Source organism: Ovis aries, chromosome 13, assembly GCF_016772045.2.
Source record: "Ovis aries strain OAR_USU_Benz2616 breed Rambouillet chromosome 13, ARS-UI_Ramb_v3.0, whole genome shotgun sequence".
Lineage (NCBI taxonomy): Eukaryota > Metazoa > Chordata > Mammalia > Artiodactyla > Bovidae > Ovis > Ovis aries.
In genome coordinates, this window is record NC_056066.1 from 33,941,735 (window position 1) to 33,961,305 (window position 19,571).

Genomic DNA, 19,571 nt, shown 5'->3' on the forward strand with positions numbered 1-19,571 from the left:
TGTTTTGAGGCTTCGGGTCCTTACTCTGGATCTGAGATCAAGAGAGGCCTGTGAGCCTTATATGGTTACCAGGGGAAAGGATGGGGGGAAGGTTAGTTAGGAAACTTGGGATGGACATGTACACACTGCTGTATTTAAAATGGATAACCAGCAAGGTCCTTCTTTATAGCACATGGAACTCTGCCCAATTTTATGTGGAAGCCTGGATGGGAGGGGGGTTTGGAAAAGAATGGATACATGTGCATGCATGGCTGAGTCCTTTCCTGTCCACCTGAAACTATCACAACACTGTTAATTGGCTCTACCCCAAAGCAAAACAAGAGGTTAAAAGAGACAGACCTGTGAAAATCAGTCCCCAAGTCCTCCCTCTCTGGGCCCTGGCTGGATGCTGCCCACCCTCGGAGGAGCATTGAGCGGTGGTGGGGTCCGCTGCTGCTCTGGACCCTCACACTGAGCCCTACGTGACCACAGAACCTCAAACACACCAGGATCAGCGTCCAGGGACTAGCGTCTGAGCCCTGCTGTTAATGGGAGAATTAACATGCCAAAAAACAAATGCAGTTTTTCTCTTAAGAAAGAAAAGCAGCATACCTCTCAATGTTAGTTGGTGTAAAGAAAAATGTAGAAGACTATAAGTCAAACTGTTGAAATTATTATATATGGGAAGTGGTGACAAAGACACTGCCCTTGACCAAGCTGTAGTCAGTCTCCTCTGAGTCTGTCCTTGGGTGTGGCCTCAGAGACAGGCCCATGTGTAGCCAGATCAAGTAGGTTTAGCCAGACCCCCCCTCCGTCGATGTCTCATCACGCTCGTGACCTGTCGGACTCCTCACCCTCCACCATCCCCTGGGTAGTGTCTGGTCACCCTGATCTGCCCTGAGTCCTCTTAGGTCAGTTTGGCCAGAACTGCCCTTTACCCTGATTTTTCCTCTTAGTGGTTCTCTATCCAATGACCCCCACCTCCATCTGCTGCTTTGCTATAAATTCTCACTCTTCATTGTGTCTTTGCAGTTGAGTCCAGTCTTTCCCCTTCAGCAGTGGCCCCTACACCTGTTGTGATTGTCCTAAATAACATCTTTTTTAATTTTTGGCCATACCGTGAGGCTCATGGGATCTTAGTTCTTTGACCAGGGATTGAACCCACTGGGTCCTAACCACCAGACCACTGGGGAAATCCCTGCCTTATTGTCTTCACAGGTGTCATGAATGATTATTTCTTTTAACAGAAAGAACAGCTATGACTTTCAGTCTCTAAATTATATATCCTTATAATATTTGCATTTTTCACATAGATGGTGTTACTTTTTCTTTTAAGTGGCTTTCTTGTGCTTTGATGACACACCTGTGTAAGTGTACACTTCACTTAAGTTTTAGTGCTTTCACAGAGTTGTGCAGCCACCACCACAGTGCAGTTTTAGGAAGCCTATAGTTTCAGAAAGTCCCACCCCTCAAAGTGCCCTCAGGCTTATCCACAGTCAGTCTTCACTCCCACCTCTATCTGCCACCCATCTGTCTGAATGGATTTGTCTTCCCTGGAAATTCCAAATACATGAAATTGAACAGTTTATATGGCCTTTTGTGTCTGGCTTTTTTCACTGAATGATGTTTCTTTTTCCCCTCCCCTTTATTTATGTTTTACTGGAATATAGTTGATTGGCAGTTTGTGTTAGTTTCAGGGGTACAGCAGAGTGATCCAGTTACACATATACATGTATTCATTCTTTTTTCAGATTCTTTTCCCATATAGGTTATCACAGAATATTGAGTAGAGTTCCTTGTGCTATGTAGTAGGTCCTTGTTGTTTATTTTATATTTAGTAGTTTGTGCCTGCAAACGCCAAACTCTGGCTTTTATCCTCCATCTCATTTTTCCCTTTGGCAGCCGTGTTTGTTTTAGATATTTGTAAGTCCGTTTCTGTTTTGTATGTTTATTTGTATCATTTTTAAAATATTAGAGTCCACTGAGTGATACACGGCCTTCTCTTTCTCTCCTGGCTTACAGTGTGACAGTCTTTAGATCCATCCATGTTGCTGCAGATGGCATTATTTCATTCTTTTCTATGGTTGAGTGGTCCTCCATTGTATGTGTTATACCACATGTTCTTTATATCTATGCCTCTGAGGATGGATAGTCAGGCGTTTTTCCATGACTTGGCTATTGTAAACCATGCTGCAGTGAACACTGGGGTGCCTGCGTCTTTCCAGATTGTGGTTTTCTCTGGATGTGTACCTGGAGTGGGATTGGTGGTTCACATGGCAGCTGGTTTTTTAGGGAACCTCCATACTGTTTTCTGTAGTTGCTGTACCAACTTGGATTCCCATCAGCAGTCTAAAAGGGTTTCCTTTTCTCCACAGCCCCTCTTGCATTTATTGTTTGTAAACTTTTTGATGATGACCATTCTGACCAGTCTGCAGTGATACCTCAGTCGGGTTTTTATTTGCTTTTCTCTGATCACTACTGATGTTGGACATCCTTTCATGTGCTTTTGGCCATCTCTGTGTCTTCTTTAGAGAGACGTGTGTTTAGATCTCCTGCCATTGTTTGATTGGGTTCTGACATAGAGCTGCATGAGCTCTTTGTATATTTTGGAGATTAATCCCTTATCAGTTGCTTCATTTGCAAATATTTTCTCCCATTCTATAAGCTGTATTTTTGTTAATTTGTGCTGTACAGTAAAGTGATTCAGTTATTAACACATATCTTTATTTTGGTTTATCACAGGATGTTGAATATAGCTCCTTGTGCTATAGGACCTTGCTGTTTATTCCTCCTATATTGCATCTGCTAATCCCAGACTCTCAGTTCTTAAATGGCATTTCTGAGGTCCAGGTGTGTTAGAGTGTTGATCAGTATCGTTACCTTTCCTATTGGATAGTATTCCATTGTGTAAATCTACCACATTTTCTTTATCCATTTCTTAGTCAACGGACCGGTGGGTTGTTTGCAGGTTTGGGTTATTATGAACGATGCTGCCGTGATCATTCATGTACAAGTCACTGTGTAGACAGGGTATTATGTTACAATCAGAAGAAAAGAAGTGAAGGACCAAAACAGATTCTCAAGCTGTTTCTGGAATGCATCCCCTTTTACAAGAATGGAGCTCAGGCACAGGAGGGGCTGGAATAAGGAGAGAACGAAGAGGGGCTCCTGAGCGGCCTTTCTGACCCTGACACAGCCCAGGAAGAACATATCGGGGTGAGGGTTCCTCACCTCTGGAGCCAGCTTGTACTCCTGCAGTTCCCCCACAGCCTCAGGACACTCGTGACATCTTGTCTCCACCCAGACATCCGCTCCCCTCTGTTCTTTAGTTCAAAAGCAGCAAATGAAGAAAACACCAGCTGTTTTTAATAAAAAGTTCCCCAGATGGTTCACCTGGGAATGTGGCTCTGGAGGAGGGGTGCAGCCCAGCTGGCTGAGGTATTGAGACTTAGCATGTCATGTGTTCAGGCAGGGTCCCTTCCCAGGACGCAAAAGTCACGTCCTGCTATCACAAAACCACATGAGAAAGGAGGAGGATCTAGTTTTGCAGACTGGAGAGAGATTTGGGGAAACAACTCAGGAAAAGAGGCAAAAAGCAAATGTGAAACCAAGACAGGTGCCCTGTTTATAATAAGAGGTGAGAGGCAGACACAGTGCTGGGGACAGTGCTTAGTACACGTGGGTATAAACAATTTTAGAGCATTTGGGAAAATCTAGGGTAGTGGGTACTGCTGATGACTCTGTATTGTCCATCACACCTAGAGCAGGCTCTCCACCCAAAGGGCTTATTGCAGCATGCTTCTCTGCTCCTCTTTGCCGACTTCCCATGGGACACAGTCTGAACCCTTCCCTCGACTTTTCCACGTTTTCTCGTTGGAAGGTCTTCCTGGGTTGAACCTGTCATTTCTAGATGTGTGACCACGTTCCTTAATTTTAACTCTCTTGCTTTCCTAAGTCCACCTCCATGACAGTAACAGTGATAGCCTTGGTAAGAATCAGTCACAGGAGGTAGGCAGTTACAGTGCCGATCTGAAGAGGAGACAGAGGTGGGACAGTTCTGTGATGGCCCAGTGTCACAGAGCCGTCGAGTGGTGGGGGCCAGGAGCAGGTACAGACCCCTGACCTAGTGCAGTCTTGGGGGTCAGGGGGCTCATGGTCAGTGATGGAGTTTAGAAATCATGGGATTGATACATGAACTATATTAATAAGACCAAAGTGGGGGTGGTGGTAACAGCTCCTATCAGGGTATGTGGTCTTTGTTCAAAACCACGGGTTTGGGGTTCATTTATTGCAGTTGATTTACAATGTTGTTTCAGTTTCAGGCCTACAGCAAAGTGATTAAGTTACACATGCATTCTTTTCCAGATTCTCTTCCCTTGGACCCTGGATTTTAGAACATAAAAGCTGGTGAGTTTTTAATGTTTTTCTAACTACCTTATATATGCAGTATTTTTAAAAAGGCATTGAGCTCTTGAATTTGATACACAGCTATAGTTGAGGATAAAGAGCATCTGTTGAATGACTTGCAAAAATATGTCTTCAACTCATTTTATGGGCTGAATATGTCTGTTTAGTTGTATGACCTTGTATTCCATCTTTTCCTGAGCTGCATTAAAAGTTACAGCAGTTAATACTGAATGGTGAAATATTGGTACAAGGTTAACATTTACAAAAAATGTTTTTCAGACAGGAACTCAATGTGAACCAATCAGTTCATAGTTGTGTTTATTCTGAAGCTTTTATTTTGGAGTCCTCTGTCACCAAATGACATGTATAATGTTTACAACAGGTATTAGAAATAGAGTTGGTTTTTTTTTTTGAAATTTCTACTATTTTAGAGTAAAATTGTAGATACTGTTCCAAACCATCGTCAAAAAATGCAGAGCAAACTTTTCTGTATATAAACTGTACATAAAACAAGGCACTATACATTTGGGGGCAATATTAAGGTAGAAAGGTAGATTCGCACAGATTCTTAAGAGCCTTTGTTCATCTTAGCACCGGAAGCAGCACTCAGAACGAGTCAGACTTCACACCAAAGGAGACGCTTCTGAGTATGGGTGAAAGTACACATAGGTGGCAGAACTAATTCAACAGAAGCAACTACCTTTTAATATTATTTTGACACCAAAAAAAAAAAAATCTTAAAAGTGAATGAATACATATTGGTTTGTTAAATACATATTTGATTTATACGGTGTTTATATAAATATATATATATTTTAGAATCCACAAACTATCAAAATAACACTTTATAAAGAGAACTGCTTCAAAAAAATAGGCAACGCTTAGCTGGAGTGGGAGGGCAGTGCCGTGGCCGCTGCTGAGGACCTGCTGCGTAAGTGCATGTAGGGCCATGGATACCTCACAAATATCACTTGCTGACGTGTGGAAAACGTGTTCCCAGAGAATTCTCTGGAACATTTACAAAATACACAACTCCCAAACGAGCAGGAGAGCTGGTCACTTCAGGTTTTAAAAATGCGGATGAAAAAACATTTAAAAATGCCAGGCTCCCCCACTAAAACATCCATTTTCCTGGTCCATCAGTATTGAAAGTGACCACCCAGGTTCCTCCAGCATCTCATGACTCAGAACAGACCTTTCGCTTTCTTCAGGTTCACCTGCTTCCAAGCGGGCAGTGCGTTGTACTCGTCTCGGGTCATGTCTAGTGCAAACTGGAAGGAAGGAAAGAAATGCCCAGTGGCTGAGCGAACAGACCCTCCCACAAGCCATGCACGACACTCAAACACAGTTCCGCCCAGAAAAAACACTTACCTCGAAGTCCTCATCGGTGAGATAGATCTCCAGCTTCAGAGGGTCGACTCCCTCAGGGAGCGGCCTGGCTAGGAGGTCGGCCAGCGGGTAAATGGTCTTACATAGTTTGGCTAAGACATCCTCCACTAGGGTGATCTGATTTGAAACTTCTGTGTCCTGGAGAAGAAGAGGGAGCCAAGAGAGGAACCTCCATGTCTGAACATATTTCATCATGCACTGTGAATATATCACCCAGCCCATCCCCACCCCAGCCTAGCCTGAGATGCCGTCTCACTCCCCCTATGAGTTTTCATATACATCAGCAAAATGTAGGGCCTATCACATGAGTGAATCAAGAAGATGATTAGATGTGAAGCTGAGACATCAGAAGCATGCAAATAATGGAATGTGCTTACAAATATATAAAAGCAATTAACCTTAATAAGAATCAACCTCTTCTCTATACCTCAGATCCCATCTCCTAATCCTCAACAGAAAAAGGTAAGAAAATGCATCTAGAATGTGCTGGAGCTGAATGGAGTTTTTTTTTTAACCCCCTCCAGGGGTCTGCAGAGAACAGACGATGGCACTGATTGATGTCCTTGAACCTGAAGAGCTTCGAGGTGTCCTGGGTCACATATCCATCGTGCACAGAGACACCTCACCATGCCTGTTGGCTCCCAGGCAGCCTGAGACCCTACCTGTGAAGATAAAGTCCACCGGGCTCCAGAGAGCTTAGGATCGGCAGCGGAGATCAAGCAGGCCCTCTCTGTGGTCAAGCAGCAGCACACTTTTGCAGTTTGTTTAAAGTTATCCAGACCTCCTATCAAATATCCCCCATCATCTCCCCAGGTAAGCAGCCCTGTGTTTGCACAGCAAGAAAAATCTCACTGGACAAACCTATCTCCCACCAAATAAAAAACTTCCTTGGGGTTGGTAGTGTGAGCAGTGTTCAAAACCCATACATTAAATTCTACAGAGCTGCAGTAAGCTTCCTCTTCTCGGTGCAGCTGGAAAGGATAACGTGCTGGCTAATAATGTGTTTTGGTGAATAGAGGTTATGATAAATGCCTCGTGGAGATAAAGGATGGTAGGAAAGAGGAGACGAGCCATCTTGCATCAGGACAGGCTCACACCACCTTCACTCCCTGCGTTACCTGAGCAAGTGAACTCATCATGGAGTTACTCCATGTCTCCTTGGACCCAAGGTTGAAGTCTGAGACGGGGCTGTTCTGTGGTGCTTTATATGGACTTAAAGAGGCAATGGATCTTTAACAGGTAGAAGAGATGGCTGCTTTTATTTGTGTGTTGTCTTCAAAGTAATTAAGTTCACCTTTGCTTTTGTTTGGACCTGAGCATGGTGTATAGAAAGTTACCCAGTTACTTCCACTGACTTCTCCTTAGGCTTCTCTTCTCCTGTGCTGATTCTGTGTAGATTGGTCAACATGTGAACAAGGAATCACATTTTCACATGAAAATGCAGTTGGCCTTTTCTCCCCAGGGGAAGCCACCCTACAGCCTGAAAGGCAGGGAAGAGTGCTCACCATCTCCGTGATCTCTGCAATGTCTTCTCTGTGCTCCCAGCTGGGGAACATGTTGGTGAAGGTCAGGGGTTCCAGGCCAGCGTGGATGAGGTAAGACTTGGGGGGCGGCTTCTTCAGGTTTTTCCCTGCGGTCACACAGAAGGCAGACGTCACAGACCTGGGGTGGCCCTGAAGGCCCTGTATTTCTCTGATTTCCCCTGAAATCTTTTGTTTGCATCTCTTGACTTCAGGCTTAAAATGTAAGTTATGAGTAGTTGACAGCCCCGCCTGGAGGGTGTTTACATAAGATGTTTAACTTCTTGCATATAGGTATGCATGCAGTTGCCTGGAAGTGACCTGACTTTAAGGTTCCTGACCCTAACAGAACCTTCCCTGGATGGGAGGAAAGACAGCCTCTCTCTGCGGTGTCTGGGGGCTCCTTTTCCTCCTCCTGGACTCACCCGTCAAATATTCCTCCAACTTCCTGACCCAGCATCAAGTTCAGTGAGAATTAACCAGCTAATGACAGCAGTTTAGAAGCTGCTTTAGCTTATATGTTTGGTGGGAAATTTAGTTATTATGAAAGAGTTTCTCAAGAGAAAATTGACTGTACATACTCAGTAATACTAAACAATGAGTCTTAAAAATTAAGAAATTAATTACTGGTATCTTCATTTTATATAAAAGACCACCAGTTTCAGGTGGATGGTATGATAGAGAAGCCACGAATGGACTGCACACCTTTCTTTGCAGATGTAACACTAATAATGACAGAAAGGTTGCCGTCGGCCTTCCAGCCCATTTGGGGGCTCTCTCTGCTCCCTGACAGGGTCCCTCAGCATGATTAACCCTGAGTGCAGGATGGTTTTAACCAGGCTAGCCATCCTACAACTCAGCTGTTCATCTCAAGGGTGACAGGTTAATAATAGATGGCCTTATAGTATCAGGTTGGCTAAGAAGTTCATTTGGGTTTTTCCATAAGATGTTATGTAAAAACCCGAATGAACTTTTTGATCAGTCCAATAGAAAAGAGATATTCCCTAGTTTGTTGAAATGGGGAGGGGCAATATAAGGGGTAGTGGATTTAATGGTATAAACCATTAAGTATAAAATCTGCTACCAGGATATATTGTATAACATGGGGAATATAGCTGATGTTTTATAATAACTATAAATGGAGTATAACCTTTAAACATCATGAATCATTGTATCATACACCTGTAACATATAATATTGTACATTTACTCGACTTCAATTTTAAAAAAGAGAAATGAAATCTCATTCATGTTGGCAGCTTAGAATGTATTAATTTCAAAAGTAATAAGCCTCAAGAAGTTCCAGGGGAAAAACAAAGTCGGTTTCATGGCTGACTGCAGGTTTTTTTCCAGGCTAGTGCCACCCACAGGAAAGGAGGCCTGGCCCGGGTCTCTAAGTCAGTCTGCAGAAAGCCATCAGGGCACCTGGATGGAGGGTGCCCACTGCTGGGGGCCTCACCTCGGCAGTACTGCAGCACTGTCTCCATGGCACTCTTCCGGTCCGAGGCCCAGCGGATGCGCGCGGAGCCCGTGATCTTGTTCTCGATGGGCCACCAGCCTTGCCAGAGGTACACCTCGTGGTGATTGTCAACAAGGAAAAGTGCTGTGAGGGCAGAGCAGACGGTCAGGGACTCTTCCCCAGGCCTAACCAGCGCCTCCCTCCCTGCCACTACGGTCAGTGGGAGAAGCCCCGTGGCAGGTAAACTCAGGGCCACAGGGAGGGTCCCCCTGACGATGTGGCTTTTGAGGGACAAATCAGGCAAAGCCTGAGGCAGAGCTGGCGTTGATGAGGTAGGCTCTTTCCTCCTCTCTTAATTCCCCGTCTCCCCCGACTCCACAGCTGCTCTCTGGGTCCTGGCCAGGTGCCAAGATTGGGATAGATGAGACTCGTGACCCCCGAGGGGCTGTCAGCACCGCTGATCCCCAAGAGCATGTTAAACACTGGGGAGCACATCACGCTTGCCCTGCCCATGCTTGACCTGCTAAGCAGGCCATCTGAGTCCACGGTTCTTTTAGGGAGGAATGGGCCTGCAGAGATCCCAATGACGTTCCCCTTTTCTCTCCAGCAAACCATCAGCCTGACTCTTCTTTGATGTCGCCAAGACCTCTCACATCCGCTGGCTCATCTCACCAGAGTCTTTTCCTGGCTCTCATTTCTGGGTTCTGTGATAACCACACGACTGAAAAGCCCAGTGGAGGCTGAAGACCTAACCTTAGGATGAAGAGGTGGGTGGCAGCCCTTTCTAAGACACTAGCTAATATTTCCCCAGTATGACCATGTGTACCAGGCAAGCTTTTCAGGTGGTGACAGGCTGACCAGGGTCTGTGAGGTTCCTGATGCCGCTCCAGGTTCTTGTAATGTGAGAGTGGAGACGCCCCAAGGCTGGGACAGCTGACCTCAGACACGACTGTCTCTGTAGCCCAGTCCCTGGTGACTGTCCCAACCACAACAACAGCACAGAGGCTCTGTCTTGTGGTGGAGGTCATGTGGAAACAGCCCTGACCTTGGGATCAGGAGGCACAGGAGAGAGCCTTGGCCCTGCTCTGCAGCCTGGAATTGTAGACACTGCTCTGGTGTTCACCCCAGAGATACTCCCAACCCCTGCTCCTGTGACTCTGGCAAGGTTCCCTTGCAGCTGGCGGTTTTGGGGAAAGCTTTTGCTTTAGCTGATAAAAGGGAGAGACTTGGCTATCATTGCAGTTTCTCCCATTCTTCTTTTTTCTTTCTCTTTTGAATAGAAACATGATGGCTGGAGCAAGAGCAGCCACATGAGAACATTAATCAAGATGATGGAGGGAAAGCTGAGCAAACAGCAGAGACTGATGCCTGACATAGTTGCACTCAACCTATTCTTAACTGATGAGTTTGGGTGAGTATCTGAGGGTCAGTTTTTTATACCATAATAATACATGATTGATGTCATCTTCCTTTGGTTGCAGGGGAGGTATGAGGATTACATGAGCGATAATACAAGAAAGTGTACTTAGCAGATAAAAACTGCTTACTAGATGCAAAGTAAAAAGACTTAGAAGGTGAGCCTTCTGCTGGCTCAGCATGACTGCCCTCTTCTGTGGGCCGTACCTGGCTGTGGGGCGCTGTATAGGTCTTCCTGCAGGAAGGGCATAGAGTTGACCACAGAGGGGTCTCGGGCGGGATACATGAACTCTGTGGCTGAGAAGTCGCCAGAGGAGCTGCTGAGGATGAACAGGCGGGGTGTGAAGTTAAAATTTCCAGGATCTTTGAAAGAAAAGAGAACAAAAAGCTAAAGGCAAATAAATTCCAGGTGGTGTGAAGAATTACTGTAAGACATGAAATGATCAAAGCACAAGTGTAAAAAGGGTACAGTTCATCTGAACTTGGAGGTGGGCAAGGCCTTTTTAATCATAACGGCATAAGAAGTAATTCAAGAAGAGATTTATGCATTAACAACATAAAAATGAAAAATTACACTGCATTAGAAAGCACCCTCAACCAAACAGAATGAAAAGGCAAGTGACAAAATGGGAAATATGGAAACCTGTTCATATCTTTAGCAGTAGATAAAGCAATGTAATAGTAATAAGACAATAAATATTGAAAAATGTGCTGAAGGCACGAATAAAATATTCACCCAAAAAGAAGTACATGTGGCTAAAAATATATATAGACAGCATTTAACAGTACTTCTAATTTAAACATTAAGTTATAACAGTGTTTAGATCATAATTTCTACCATCAGTGAGGAAAAGTAATAAACAAGCATGTGGCCGTGCTGTGAGATGTGCACGTTTGTAAACTGCTGGTGAGGTGGGCTACAATCCATGGGTAAGAATGGAATTTGGGGCCAGTGTTTTGGGGACACTGGCAGATGTTACTGTAAGACTTTATAATAACTTCACCACAGTTGTCCCAGGTACAGGAATTTACCTTAACTAGAAACAAATGCAGACAATTCTTTTGAAAACTATTCACAACTTTATTGTTGTTAGAGAAAAAGTTGAAACAACTCAGTTCTCCAGCTATTAAGTAGAGAGTGGCATATATACTCACAAAATACCTGCAGCCATAAGTCTATAAATATTAACACAGGCTTTGGGAAATGGTTCATCATACATTTTTTCAATAGATACATTGGAAACATCTTTTGGAGGTTTGTGACAACTTGAAAAACCTGCAGACAAATTGCATAGCCTAGAAATACTGAAAAAGTAATAAAATTTAGGTATGTCATGAATGCATCAGATCTGTGTAGATACCTACCTTTACGTAGGCATAAGGTGGGGGATATTTAATGTAAGATTAATAATGTGTTAGTTTTCTTACTGTTCTATAACTTTGTTTTCAAAGAATTACTGTGCAGTCTGCGTCTGTCTTGTAACTGGAGAAGCTGTGAATCAGTTATCTTTAGAGGGGTAAGTGATTTTTATAAAAAGGTAACAGTGCTTTCAATAGTTTATTATGACTATTATTATGACTGAAACGCTGCATGCCATAAAAATGTTATAACCATTCACTAGTGTATCAGCTGGGCTGCTGAGGAGCAGCTGTATCAGTGACACTGGCTGATATGAAGCAATCATATTGTTGTTTTTTTTTAATCAGTGCATGAATCATTCATTATATTGGGTTGGCCAAAAAGTTCATTCAAGATTTTCATAACATATGGAGCATTTACTGGAGCGGGGGGGGGGGGGGGGGGGGGGGTAGGGAGGGGAGTTTGTTAGCTCTTTTAAAGGATATGCCAAAATGAAATTTTCTGGATTAAAGTTAAGGAATAATTTGCATGATTATGCCTTAACCTGAGCCTGCAAAACATTTACTAATTGGCTTGAGTGCAAATAACATGGTTGGATGGCATCACCTACTCAGTGGACATGAGTTTGAGTAAACTCCGGGAGTTGGCGATGGACAGGGAGGCCTGGCGGGCTACAGTCCATGGGGTCACAAGAGAGTCAGACATGACTGAGTGACTGAACTGAACTGAAGAGTGCAAATAACTTTTAAAAGGACATTTTGTGGAAGAAAACAACTTATTACAGTGATAGATCTCTTAGAAGAAATTTTAGAACTTAAAAAAGCATGAGTCAGCTAAAACCTATTGAACATACTTTGGAATTACAGATTCCTGGCAGTGCATAATAAGCCAAACAATCGTACCAAGACTCCATCTTAACTTAGAATGGATTCTCCATTCTTTGCAGATCAAGATTGGCATCAATGAATGGGATATTGTCGATCTTATTGGAATAGACTTGGGGGAAAATAAAACTGTCACATCTGTTCTTTTCTAAAGCCCTGTGTACTTTCTACCTGACAGAGGAGAAACGCATGATACTTTCAAGCTTCTAGGCTGCAAGAGAGAGATCCAGCATAGTCCTCACTGAGGACTGATTGAAGGTTTACGATGTTATATTTGGACTTACAAGGAAACAAAGCTAAACTGATTAAGTTCTTTATAAATTAGACTTAAGCAAAGCAATCAAAACCCTCCCCAAAACAAAACATCACTGTAAGTTATGTTCACATCTGTTTTGTTCACCTTCGTATTTTAGCTCTATTGTCTGGCAAAGTACTTGATATATAATTAAGACTCAATAAATATTTGTTGAATTAACATAAAGATTTTCATAACATATGGAAAAACCGAAACAAACTTTTTGTCTAACCCAATATCTGTAAATAAATACAAATTTCTGTTTCACAGTATCTTTTAATTTTTGATGTCTAATATTAGTAATACATATAACATCTACCATATTTTGTATCCACTAAGACAATATTGATGTAGGTACTGACAAATGATTCATCTCATAAACAGATGATGGAAATTTATAGTATCCTATAGTAAATGTAATTTCCATCCCTTATAATTTTCATTACATTCACTTTTTTGTAAGAATTATATAATACATACCACCTACAAACTAGGTGTTAAGTCTGTGTTCTTGGTAAGGCTTTCAGTCAACAGTTGGCTATGAGTAGTGAAGTTTGCGGGGAGTGACAGGTTATATGTAGGGACTTCCTGTTGGTCCAATGATTAAGATTCTGCCTTGCAATGCAGGGGACACAGATTCAATCCCTGGTTGGGGAACCAAGATCCCACAGGCCATGGGGCAGCCAAGCCCTGACATAGCCAAATAACAAGTTATATATGGATTTTCAACTCTGGGGGGGTGTGGGGAGGGGTGGAGCTTAGCCCCTAACCTCTATGTTGTTCAAGGATCAACTATATTTTAAGAACTTCTGGAAAAGTTTGTAAAACTCGAGAGGGAGGACAGTGTGGGCACAAGGACATCCCACTGTTGTCCAACCTGGGCTGAGATGGTTAACCTCCCAGGCCTCGGCTTCCCTGCCGGTGAACCAGCGCAGCTTCTTGGTTGGGCTGTGAGCATGGAGTGAGGGAATGTGTAGCAGGTGGTTAGCCACGGCCTAGCTCAGCCTAAACTGCTTAGTAATTGTTCACTTTTCTTATGTTGTTCTGTATGTGTGTCAACCTGTATCTCATGTATTCAAAGACAAGACCGACCCACTCTCATTTAAACCCCACTGTTTCCCAGGACAACTTTCCAGGTGGCTCAGTGGTAAAGAACCTGCCTGCCAGTGCAGGAACGGTGGGTCTGATCTCTGGGTTGGGAAGACCCCTGGAGGAGGAAACAGCAACCCACTCAAGTATTCTTGCCTAGAAAACCCCCCTGACAGAGGGTTGCAAAGAGTCAGACGCAACTTGGTGACTAAATCACCACTATTTCTCTGTACCCTGGGTACTGGCTAAACCAAAAGCACCTCATCCCAGAGGCTCATGCTGTGCCCATCTGGTTTCCTGGAATGCTCCTCCTTCCTTCCCTTCTCTGCAAGTCACAGCTACACATCCAAGGCTCCAGGAAGTGCCCTGTCCTCTTTGCAGGCCTGTGTGACACTTCCTGGCAGAAGCATTCTTTATGAACAACTCTACCCTGACACACACAGTATCTACTTGGCATCATAACTAGTGATAAATGTTATTTAGTCTTCTTATTGGGTTGTTGGCCCGAGAAGACCTGGTGTTGGGATAACTCCTCGTGTTGTGTGGAGCACGTGTGCACAAATATTTACATACTGAGGAAGCTGGTGCTCGGAGGTGCCGGCTGTAGGCTTACCTTGAAGCATGCAGTCGTAGGCTTTCCGGTCTCTCCTCCCCAGAGCATCCCAGAACCCCAGGGGCTCCGAGCCTTCATCACACTCATGAATTGTCACTTTGCTGCTACTGTGCAGCCCGGCCTCCAGGGGACATCTGCATGGAGAGAGTCCAACAGTTTTTATCAGGCCTGGAATTGTGGGCAGGACAAAATTATTCCAGACTACATCTACAGATTGGTTCAGCATCTTTCCTGCTTTCCAACTAAAATGGTCCTTATAATGAATAACAGCCCACTCTGCAGTATATGAGTGGGTTCTCACCTGGGGCTGTCTAGTGTGCGGTCTCTGGGTTGTGGGCACCTGTGGGTGCTGCCTGGAAGAGGAAGGGAACCCAACATCCATTGCGCCTGCCCTGGGGACTCCGGTAATGCACTTGGGCAGCTGTCTCCCAGACACCCTTGTCCCTGAAGGAGGGGGCACCTGACAGTCTGACACAGTGGGTGGTGTCCCAGCTCTCTTTAGCTGAGTGTTTGCAAACCTTCCACACCTCTGACAAAACCAGCTCTGATCCCCTAAATGATGTTTGAAATTTGTTCTCTTTTAAATAACCAAGGACCCGGGCTGATAATTCAAGAGCTGAATCACACCTCTGAAGGGGTCTTCTGCCTTTTACGGAAGCAGGTAAATCCTCAGAAAGTGGGGACAAGCCTCAGAGGGGAGGTTTGGGCTGAATGCATGTTGTATGAACTTGGACCTTCGGGGCCCCTGACCTCGTGGGGGCCTCTCCACGCTGAGTCGTGCTGGACATATGGGGGCATCCACGGGGCTCTTGGGATGCTCAGCCTGCACCCCAGAGGCCCTCGCTCAGGGAGAGGTGCTCACACACACAGCACTCACTGGTCCTTGATTTTATTGGCTGCAGTCCGTCCGACCTCCTTCGTGTGGGCCTGGGCTTTGCATCCGTGCCACAGGTAGATGAGGGCTTTGTGGACGTTGAGGACGACCATGGACGTCCTAGACCTGAGGCTGCTGCAGTGACAGGCCACCTCCAGCAAGTTCCCCTCCACGGGCACCTCTCCGCGCACACAGTACAGCCGCCACTCGCCTGCAGGGGGCGCCGGCAGCACAGTTAGGAAGCGACTGAGCAGGGAGGGGACCCTGCCAGGCAGCCCAAGCCCCACTCCTTCCTGTGTCTGGAGGGGCAGGTGGAGGCGAGGCTGGTTTCTAACCCAGGCCCAGAAAACAAACCTTTGTGGGCTTAGAAACAGGTTGCCAAAAGTTCACGATGCAGGAAAACCAGTTTCACAAAATTTATAAAGACCTAAGTAAGTTGTAACCAGGCATATTTTAAGAAGCTTGAAAGCTGTGATGATTTTTTTTAAAGATGTTGCTCAACAGAAATCTCATAATTTAAAAGATAAAATCACTGATTTTTTTCCCCTCCAGGATCCAGTTGAAGGTCATCTTGTGGCCTTCTGCATGCAAAGCTGGATTCTGAAGGCAGCTCCACAGAAGGAGGGGGAGGGGTGTGGGCACCCCATAAAGCTGATTTATATGGCAAACTTATAAATTTGCCTTCAGCTACATGAAGAGAGACTTACTCCAAACCCCCACCCCTGAAAAGCGAATTCCGAGAGTAAGAGTGACTCACTCTGTGTGTTTTCTTCTTCCTCCTCCCGTCTGCCGGAGTGGACCACCATCCCCCCCTGGAAACACTGCAGGAAACAGGGGGGCTCCTTGCCCTGCAGGACTTGGACCTTCCGATTTAAACACATGATAGAGTAATAAGTCACATGTCCCGGTTCTGCGGTCATAAAAATAACACATGCCTGTGTAAAAAATCTGAACAATATTGAGAAGGACAAATAAAAGCCCGAGATAATACCATGTTTATGGAGAACACTATGACAGTTCTAAGTACAGCTTTCCTATGATACAAAGTATTTTTCAGGTGTATATTTTTCCAAGTAGGATTGCTGTTTTATGTGGCTTTTATACCCTGATTTTCTTCAGCTAGTGTTTTTCTATCATCACATGTCCTTTAAAGCATGAATTCTGATATTCTGCAGTAGGGATATAATGTGATTAATTTAAACATGTTTCTAATAAAACTTCTTAGCAGTGAGAATGACCAGCCACTGACTCAGTGTTTATGGGGAAAAGAACTATCTCTTTTGCAGCCTCTGGTCCCCTCAGAGGGCCTGTCACCCAAGATCACCTCAGTTACTGCATCTGTTAACCCATCAGTGTGAGATGCAACATAGTAACAGTAACCGAGGGTTGAGTCAGCTGACTTTCGCTTTGCCAAAGACATTTTCCCTTAAACAGGAAACTTGAACAGAGCCTGGCAGCTGGGCAGCACTGAAAGGCAGGAAGTGTTTCTCACTATAAGTTACCAACCTCAGGGCCTGTTGTGCACTAAGGGCCGTTTTGCCCGAGTGGTTTCTGTTTCGGCAGTGATTTTTCACCCACTGGATTGATACAAAATGAAATGCTCCAATTGGATTAAGACTCAAAACCCTAAGGATGATTTTGAAGGTATGATAAAACATTTGTTTATGGCCTCTACCCGCCCCCCAAAAAAAGCAGCTGAAATGATCCACTATGAGGAGTAAATTAGCTTTCAGTGACGAACAGCTGTTATGTGGAAAATATAGTCCACAGTAAAAAAAATGCATTAAATACTTTTAGGGAAGAGGATTGGTTCTTAGGAACCTGGAAGGCTGAGTGCTTGTGGATCTGTTTCTGGAGAAAATACCTCTGCTCTCTTTCCTGATGTTTTTCTTAACTTTTCATCCAAGACAGTAAAAGGATGCTGGGATCTCCAAAACGCCAGAATCAACTCTTAATTTCCCATAATAAAGACAGGGACTGGAGGTTAGACCCAAACATTAAAAAGGAATGCTTTCAAAACCTTTGACTTTGGGCAGTGGTATCTGCCAGGCATCACACAGGCTCTGGGGTTATGGGGTGGGTAAGACCAGGATAGACACAGTTTCTTTCATGCTTATGGAGGAAGTCACAGAATAAGTAAACAGTGACCATCCTTTTACGTTGGGGTAAGTGCTGTGGAAAACTAAAGCAAAAGGACAGACAAGGTGGAGAAAGCACATGGAGGTGACATCCAGACAGAAACCCAGGGGAGTGCCCGGCCGGGGAGATCCCTGCAAAAGCTCTGCAGTGGGCAGAAAGGGGGGAACCACAAAAAGGTGGCAGTGGCCTGAACAGGCGTCCAAGACCAGGGAGGCTGGAGAGTGCAGACTGACACCAGCAAACCCTTAGATGGTGGCCCAGGTGTGACAGAGAACAGAGAGGGTAGGGCATGATCTAATGGGTCCTAGAAAATCACCCAGGCTGCCATGGGGACGCAGGCCGTGGGAAGACAGCCTTTACATACGCCTCTGACATTTCCTAAGGATGGATTTATGTAAGAGGAATAACTGATCCAAGTGTGTGAGCACTTTAACGTTCTTAAGCGAAAGCTGCCTTTCAGGGTGGCTGTTTCAATTTATACTTCCCAGCAGAGACAGGCATGGGCACCCATCCTCCTGAATCCTCACCAGCCCTGGGTCCATTCTTTTAAAACACTTCTGCCATTTTAGGAGTGCAAAGTGGCATCTTTGTCCTATTTACAATTCCTTGATGATCAGTTAAGTGAAAACTTAAAAAACGTATATGGGCTCTTTAAACTTAATTTTGTGGATTTATTATTTGCAGATATTCTTTAAGGCCATATTATAAGAGGTCTGCCTTCCTGGCCAGGGAGATGATGAAAGAGGAGACGGAGCCTGAAATACAGGGAAGCCAGATCAAGACTAAAGAGGCTTTGGACAATGCTCTCCTTTGTTCATTAGAATCAGGTCCTTAGGGAAACAAACCAGGCGCCCTCCTTTCCCTTGTTTGCGGTAGATCTGCCTCCAGGACTTACCTGGGCCCCTCTTTCCTCGTCCAGCTCCACTGTCATCAGAGCTGACGTGCCCTTCTCACTCACGGTTGACTGGCGGCCTTGCCAGAAGAAGTAGACACACTTCTCTTTGCCAGCCACCCTGACTGAGTGCTCCCCCTTCTGCCGGCTTCCCACTGCAAACACAAAGAACAGCAGAGCGTGGGATGAGCAGGGGATAAACTGTAAGAAGAGCCAGTGTGCAGCTCAGGCCTCCAGACTCTGAGGACAAACAGTAGAAGGTGCAACCCTGGGGTGCAGCGCTGGGGATAAATCATTTACAACAGAGGGAACGTCGATCTTGGTTGGCCACTGGAAGGGAAAGAAACCACCTTTCTTCCAGCTAATGGACCCCAAGCCTCCAAACTGGAGGAAGATGATCTCCAGGCCCTGCTGATACCCCAAGATAAACGTCTATCATCTGGGAGGATAGTAGGCCATCCAGGTGTGTATAACAGAAATGTGCACGCCAGAGCAGGCCCAGGGCCTGATGGCACAAGCGCAATTTCCGTGTTTCACCAACCTTTGGCAGATGGTCTGCTGGTGGAGAAAGGATACTGCAAACAATGGTTGGGCCGGCTTTAAGTACAAAGGAAAAAATGTCATCTGCTAAGACTGTTTAGTAAAAAAAAAAAACACTTGGAAGTCTCCAAGTTATGTCAGAAATGGAGAGACAAATTGCAGACCTATCACTTTCACAAAATAACCTGGGATTTAAGTGATGACTGCCACCAGGGCTGCAGCCAGGATGAAGGGCTGGTTAGTCTCACTGCCGGGACCTCGCAGGCACTGGAGAGAGCGCAGCAGCGCATGGAATGCAGACCCCACTGAGGGACAGTCATGGAAAGTGATTTGGGTGAGTGGTCACTTCAGACAGTAGTTCAGACCCCAAACCGTTACCTATAGGAAGAGATCTGTCTCCAGACTCCCTCATTTGTTTGTTCAGTAAATATTTACTGACCACCTACTGTGTGCCAGGGCAATGATGATGAGCAAAGCAGAGGGTGTCAGTACTGAGAGGAGAAGATGGGGGATGTGACAGGTGGCAGGCTGAGCGCTGCTGGAGTGCCTGGTGGGGAAGGCCTTTTGGACGAGGTGCATAAGAGAGGCCTGAATGACCACGACCAAGAAGCAGAGCGTTCTAGGCTGAGTGACGTCAGGAGACTAAGATCTCCACTCATGCCCGGGTGGTCCCGGGTGGGATCAACCCAGGGAGGATGCAGATGCCCATGATACCC

General features: G+C 45.1%; 1 protein-coding gene and 1 long non-coding RNA gene across 8 annotated transcripts in view; one reads left to right on the top strand and one right to left on the bottom strand.

Moving 5' to 3' along the window:
- Positions 1-4,698: 4,698 nt before the first annotated feature.
- The window catches only part of SVIL (supervillin), a 185,971-nt gene continuing 171,098 nt past the window's right edge, over positions 4,699-19,571 (bottom strand). For all 7 annotated transcript variants that reach the window (XM_060397444.1, XM_042230629.2, XM_060397440.1 and 4 more), the window contains 9 exons: positions 18,319-18,470; positions 16,042-16,147; positions 15,288-15,495; positions 14,411-14,544; positions 10,377-10,532; positions 8,754-8,897; positions 7,281-7,405; positions 5,758-5,913; positions 4,699-5,657 (listed from right to left, as the gene is read on the bottom strand). In XM_060397444.1, the coding sequence (XP_060253427.1) occupies positions 5,571-5,657; positions 5,758-5,913; positions 7,281-7,405; positions 8,754-8,897; positions 10,377-10,532; positions 14,411-14,544; positions 15,288-15,495; positions 16,042-16,147; positions 18,319-18,470 (1,268 nt within the window). In that variant the 3' untranslated portion in view covers positions 4,699-5,570. The remainder of the gene's footprint in view (positions 5,658-5,757; positions 5,914-7,280; positions 7,406-8,753; positions 8,898-10,376; positions 10,533-14,410; positions 14,545-15,287; positions 15,496-16,041; positions 16,148-18,318; positions 18,471-19,571) is intronic.
- Positions 8,874-11,701, top strand: LOC121816318 (uncharacterized). Its single transcript, XR_006055859.2, has 3 exons — positions 8,874-9,520; positions 10,034-10,164; positions 11,622-11,701. It is a non-coding gene; the product is annotated as an uncharacterized LOC121816318 (long non-coding RNA).